A 6853-nucleotide genomic window follows, 5' to 3' on the forward strand; every position below is an offset into this window, starting at 1 on the left:
CTTCCTTCAGATTGCTTCCTGACAGCCATGCTTCCAGTGAGCCACCTATATCCAAAGAAACAGTTTGAAAAGTGCTTAAGGAAGCTGAAGCCCATGTTAAAAAGTCTGCCACCTTTGAACTAAAATACATGATCTTTTTCAGTTTTGATAAAAGGACACAGAAGGTGATAATTCTGTGCTGCATGCGGATCCCACTGTGATGCCGAGGAACCCATCAAACTCATCGTTATAACAATGTTTATCTTCCTCTTTGGCGGTAATAAAGACCATATTTTACTAAATAAACTGCATGCTTCTTGCATCTGTCTATTTATCTATCTAGACAGACAGGTTTTTCCCCCACGTTATTACTTTAGATATAAAACTGTGGATTCTAATTTTTAAAAACACTTGAGCAAATGTAGAATGTAAAAAAAAGGAAGGCTGCCTCTCGCTTCCTGTGACACACAGAAACATGTTCTTCCTGTTGGTGAGTGAACAATATCAACAATGTTGAAAAATATGAATACATTGTTATTAAAATTGTTGCCTTTAATATTGATTTTAGGCAACGGTGCTTTTTTGGGGAAGACATTAAGTGAAATGAGCTTTATATTAGACAAAAGTATCGCTGCTGAGAATTTCACCTAACTTGTGCGGTTTTGTCTGTCGGTTGAAAACGATGGTATCAGTTGAGACTGTGGGGGTTCATAGTGTACACGACGGAGCTGGTGAGACAGCGTACACAGTTGAAACACTCCCCCTACTGTCAAAACGGGGAAGTAGACTTTCTGATACGTTAACAACACCTTTTAGCTTTTGTGGTGGATTGTAAACTCTTCCAACAATCAGCGAGAGTTATTTTATCTCCACCGGAGCTCGTTTTGGTTCCTCGGTGCTTCTCTAACATAGTATCGCAGTAACAGCGACGACAGCTCGCTGCGTGGCGGTTTCCGGTGTCCGTCCGTCTGCTAGAGGATGGCGTCCGGCTTCAACCGCATCCCTACCACCGCTGGTCCTCCGAGTCCAGAAAACACCGACGGTTTTCGACCAGAGGCCGAAGACGGCCGTGAAAAGCAATGCTAAGCAGCTCAAGTAAGTTATCGTGAATTCATTTTTTTCTGAATGCGATTTTTTTTTTGCAAACGTGCGAGACTCCGCTGCAGGAGGCGGATTTCCTCCCGCAGCTTCGGGGAGGCCTAGTTTGATATGGGTCCTGCATACAGTGAAGGTTCATATCAAATGTTAGACCAGTATAAACGCTATTGTGGCCTGTCATGAAGCGGCATTTTGAAGCCAAAAAATATAGCTTAAAGCCCGTGGTACTTGAGTCGCTTTTGCAATGTTTGACTTACGACACGATATGCAGTTTATGACCAAGAAATATGGGAAGTTAGAGTGGTTTTCTAGTGAAAGAAAACCGGTATTATTTGCTAAGGAAGTCCAGTTGTTTAGTGTCGTTAGCTGTTACTAGTGGTTAGCTGTTAGCTTTCGCAATTGACAAGCTAACGTCGGGTAGCAAGCTACTCCCTGGAACCGAGGGGGAAAAAAAATAATGAAATACGTTGTAAGAAAGCGTTTATTTTCAGGGCCAAGTAGACAAAACCTTGAATCGTAAACCACTTGCATTTAAAACATACTTGTAATTGGAAAAACTCGTCTGTTAATTTCCCGAGTTACGTTTCAGGAATTAGACCGAGCCAAATAATTGTGGTTATGGTAATGCTCAAAGCTAGCTTAGCTGAGGGTTTTAGGGTTTTCTGGGGAAGTACATACATGCACTCTACATCTGCATTAGCTAACTAAATGTACGAAGTACTTTGACTTCTGTCTCTAGTATAAGTATGGGACAAGTTTTAGGCCTCAAATTTGGGGTATTTTTCAGTTTTTCCTCACCACAGTCTAAACCTGAATTTCAGGCAGGCTTGTATTACTTTCTTGTAGCCAATAGTAAGTTTTGTAAATTGTTGTTGATATTGAGTGTTACATACTGTGGTAACTGCATGCTTTAATATTTTACACTCCCTTTTGTGTGTTCGCTGGCCAATCATACTTAAATCTATGTTCTTCTATCCAAACAGGTTTTCTCTCCTAGTCTCAGAGGACACGTGTAAACAGAGATACTGCACTGAGCTCTTGTCAGTGAGCTCATTTCCATTTTTGAAAACCACATCCACCATTCTCTCAGTTTGGGACTGAAATTCCCCTGTCATCTCCCGAGTGCTGAGCCCTTGCATGCGAAGTGGAAGATGACGGAGGCGTGGCAACAGCAACAGCATGCAGTGGCTCCACCCTCTGTTGTGCACACGCTTCCCCAAGGGACTGACAACCCTCTGGGTTGCGCTGTGTATGGAGTCGTCCTGCAGCCAGACACCTCCCTGCAGCAGCCCCAGCATGGCCAGCAGCATGCTGTTCAAGCTCAGCAGCCTTCGCTGCAGGTAGGGGGCGAGAGAGGGCACAAGTGCGGAGCCTGTGGCCACGACATATCTCACCTGGCCAACCCCCATGAGCACCAGTGTATGGTAACTCAAGACAGATCCTTCCAGTGCACGCAGTGCATGAAGATCTTCAGTCAGGCGACAGACCTTTTAGAGCATCAGTGTGTGCAGGTGGAACAGAAGCCTTTTGTGTGTGGTGTATGTAAGATGGGTTTCTCATTACTCACCTCCTTGGCTCAGCATCACAACTCACATGGCAACGGAAACAATCCAATGAAATGTTCCATCTGTGAGAAAACCTACCGGCCGGGTTCTGGGAACGCAACCCCCACCTCGTCAGCTGCCAACCCTCAGCAGCCCTCCACCGGGGAGACATCCGGTGGAGGCGCAGCAATCAGTGCCTCGTCTCCTCCTGCATTTGAGGCTTCTGCACCAGACAGGCCATATAAGTGCTCCGTGTGCCACAAGTCCTTTCGCCATTTGTCAGAGTTGACACGTCACGAAAGGATACACACTGGCGAAAAGCCATACAAATGTGACACGTGCGATAAAAGCTTCAGTCAGTCTTCACACCTGGCACACCACCAGCGTACGCACAGCTCAGAGAGACCATATAAATGTGCTGTATGCGAGAAGAGCTTTAAACACCGCTCCCATCTTGTGCGGCACATGTACGCTCATTCAGGCGAGCACCTTTTCAAGTGCAATTTGTGCGAGATGCACTTTAAGGAGTCATCTGAGCTTCTGCACCATCAATGCCAGCCAGAAGGCGAGAGGCCTTTCCGCTGTGGGTCATGTGGAAAGAGCTTTAAGCGGCCGTCTGACCTGCGACAACACGAGCGCACCCACTCTGAGGAGCGACCTTTCCAGTGCGAGGAGTGCCAGATGAGCTTCAAACAGCAGTATGCCCTCGTTCGCCACCGTCGCACTCACAAGAACCCAGCTGACCGCCCTTTCAAGTGCAACCTCTGCGATAAGGGCTTTCTCCAGCCATCCCACCTGCTGTACCACCAGCAGGTTCATGGCATGGAAAGCCTCTTTAAGTGCGCCTCCTGCCAGAAGTCGTTCAGTCAGTCGGGAGAACTTTTGCGGCACAAATGCGGCGGCGAAGTGGAGAAACCCTACAAGTGTGATGTGTGCGGCAAAGGTTACAAAAAGAATTCAACGCTGCAGCGCCACCAGAACTCTCACTGCACAGAGAAGCCGCTAAAGTGCTCGCTATGCGACAAGCGTTTCGTGTCATCCTCCGAGTTTGTCCAGCACCGCTGTGACCCGACTCGGGAGAAGCCGCTCAAATGCCCCGACTGTGAAAAGCGCTTCAGGTACTCGTCCGAGTTGCAACGCCATCGCCGTGTTCACACGGGGGAGAAGCCCTTCAAATGCGCAAGCTGCGACAAGAGCTTCAAGCAGCGTGAGCACCTGGCCAAGCACCAGAGTGTGCACTCGCGTGAGACGCAGTTTAAGTGCGTGTGGTGTGGCGAGCGTTTTGTTGACCTCACAGCCCTGCAGGAGCACACGGTCCAGCACACCGCAGAGGGCGAGAGTTTTCCTGAAGCTCCCTGCATCCCGTGAGCTGAGCTGCTGCCAAGCCCTGGGCAGGAAATGTGCCAGCCTCCACTTGCTCATTTGTATTTTAGAACATGCCCCCATTAACTATGAGTTTTAGCATCAGTAATGTTAAGACTTGATTCATCCTCTGAGTAAAAGGTAAATCGCCAGAGGGGGTTAGGCTCCCTCTTCTCCTTTCCTTTTCTTTTTTTTAATGCAAGAGAAAGATGTGTAATGTCAAACGTGGAAAGATCTTGATTTTGTTTAATACTGTGTGGAACCTTATCCTGTGGTTGCATGTGGTCGTCTGTTTTGTACCCGTTTGATTCTGTTAAGAAAGATGGCAGGAACGTCCCGATAGTTGTTTCCAGTACATGTGTAGGCTCCTCTGCAATCCTTGTGCCTTCATTTTCTGTTGTTTGTTTTTTCTGTTTTCTTTTCGTTTATTTTTTTAAAATCAATCAATCATTTTGTGGTGTTTAATTTTATGTCCAGTATAGCGCAAAGAAAAGTCCTCCCTTCCAGCAGTTGGCTTGAGCTGCAGTATCTTTTCACATGCTAGGTCTTAGGTAGTATCATCTGTTTGTGCATGAATATTTATCACACTTTAATATCACTGTTGTATTATAGGTTTGATTTATTTAGAAAAACATCCAAGAAGAAGGAAAAAAATACAAGTGGATTGTGAAAATGTATAGCCAGTGTCCTATGAAATGTGTGTTGTTGCATCTTTGTATTAAAACAGATGACATGTAGGTAACTAACCTATACCTATTATGTCATACGAACACTTGACATGTGCAATAGAACATGCACAATGTAATATTTATGACTACTGATTAATTGCATAGTCTACTCTGTTATATTATAGATTGTGTGTATACGCTATGTAAACATTGAGAACTGTATAGTGCTTACGTTACCTGCTTTTCTATTTACTATGAATGAGCTTGCTGTATTTTGCAAGCACCTTAGTTCCATTTCCAGAAGGATGTTTAACCCAACAGGACTTCAAAGCATTATGTTGCTCACTTGCCACAAATTAGCTGCATTAGTTACTGTATGATAGATCTAACAAAAGTATTATTATTTTTATTGTTATTATTATTATTATTATTATTATTATTTTTCAAGAATTGGCCTTGTAATGTTTTCATGGGATTGTAGCCTCCCCTTGGTCCAGATCAGATGTTCAGCAGATTAATATGACTAGCCTCGAAGTTGCCACTTATGTGTTGGTTTGTACCAGGGATAAAGTTTAAAAAAACAGTGTGTGTACCTTTAGTTTACTGTGTGGATTTCTATATTCTGTACAATCTTTGCAGTATATTTAAAAGAAGGATTTGGGGGTTTAAAAGATCACAAACTGGGATTAGCAATGGGAAAGTGAGATGGATGGATTGTGTGCCATGGTTAAAAGATCCTGGTGAGTCTGCTTCACGCTGCAGTATGGGGTTAGCAATTGTAATGGAGCACTGATTTACACATATGGATATCAAATATAGGCTCCTGTTCATACTGTATACAGACAATTAAAATAAACCACCCTTATGACAGTTAAAGTGTACAGTGTTTTCATCAGCTGTATTATCAGGAGAATGAATGGATGATGATGATGAAGGTTAAAGAGGATAGACATCAGGGATGGTGTGACCTTTCAAGCCAACCATACATAAGGCAGGTTAACGTACATTCTACTTATAATCAGATTTATTTGAATAAATACGGCAGCGTTTGGTGTTTGAAAGGAGGTTGAGTGTTTTGAGTGCTCAGAGTAGAAAAGCGCTATAAGAACCAGTCCATTTACCACAAAACTGAATCATAATATTCCAGCTCCAATGTAAACTGAATTTGCTTTGTACTGTCAAGTTTGCGTCGATGGGTGTACGTGGACATCGAGGTGAGTTTTTAGGGAAAAAGGTGCAACTGTTACTACTTTATAATTGACCTGCTATTAAGACAGGAAAGCCTTTACAGTAGCTCACTGAAAAGAGATATATCCCATTACATTCCTCAGATTAAATATGAAAAAATAAAATTGACATGATATTCTGTCATTTTGTTTTTTATTGTTTATTTGCTGTTTATGTGTCTTGGCAGTCTTGTTCTTACTCGTGTACTAACATAAATGTCCTGAAGTTGAATATGTTTGGAGTACACAAGCCAAACGCCAGGTTGTCTGTCAGTAGGGAAAGAATAACTGGGTATAAACAAATACACGGAGAACTCCGTTAATTTTTTTTTAACCACTGAACAAATTGGGACATGAGGGTTTACATAAAATAGCTAATATTTACTAAACTTAGTTGAGCAGCGCATTCTTTTTAGGTAGTGTAGGAATTGTAATTGTAGCTGTTTTTAATGTAATTAGGAAAATTCTGCAGTACAATCAACAGTAAATCCCTACTAGTTATTTATTATTATTATTATTATAAATTTGATTAGATCAACTTGTACTAGTAATCTGGTAACTGAAAATCATTTCACTTGTAGTTTGGATAAATTTACAAGATGGTGGTTTGAACTTGATGTGTAGTTTGGGGACAGTGGCTCTGACAAAAAGCAATTCAGCAGCATTGCTGAAGATTGTAGTTGGGAGTTATGGAGAGAGATGTTAGGGAGATATGGGGGTTGAGCAGTTTGGAGACACTGAGGCGAAGCTGCGATGGTTTGGAGATGAGGGATAGTGACTTTATTGGACAAAGCATGTTGAACATGGAGATGCCAGGCAGGAGAAGAAGAGGACGAAAAAGCAGATACTCTGCTGTCACACCATCCGCTGCTTTATTTTAGATGCATATATTATATTATATTAATATGTATTTGTAAAATAACGTTTAGTAAAGACTGACAAAATAGTTGATGTTGATTGCAAGAAGAAAGTAAAA

At 42.8% G+C, this 6853-nt stretch overlaps 1 protein-coding gene across 1 annotated transcript; it reads left to right on the forward strand.

Annotated features, from left to right (window-relative positions):
- Positions 1–677: 677 nt before the first annotated feature.
- Positions 678–5521, forward strand: znf319a (zinc finger protein 319a). Its single transcript, XM_084917160.1, has 2 exons — positions 678–1074; positions 2061–5521. Exon 2 carries the CDS (start codon positions 2229–2231, stop codon positions 3987–3989), a length of 1761 nt encoding a protein of 586 aa, XP_084773286.1. The 5' UTR covers positions 678–1074; positions 2061–2228; the 3' UTR covers positions 3990–5521.
- The last annotated feature ends 1332 nt before the right edge of the window (positions 5522–6853 follow it).

The sequence above is a fragment of the Perissodus microlepis genome, chromosome 1 (assembly GCF_051167445.1).
Source record: "Perissodus microlepis isolate ML-2025 ecotype Zambia chromosome 1, ASM5116744v1, whole genome shotgun sequence".
Classification (NCBI taxonomy): Eukaryota; Metazoa; Chordata; class Actinopteri; order Cichliformes; family Cichlidae; genus Perissodus; species Perissodus microlepis.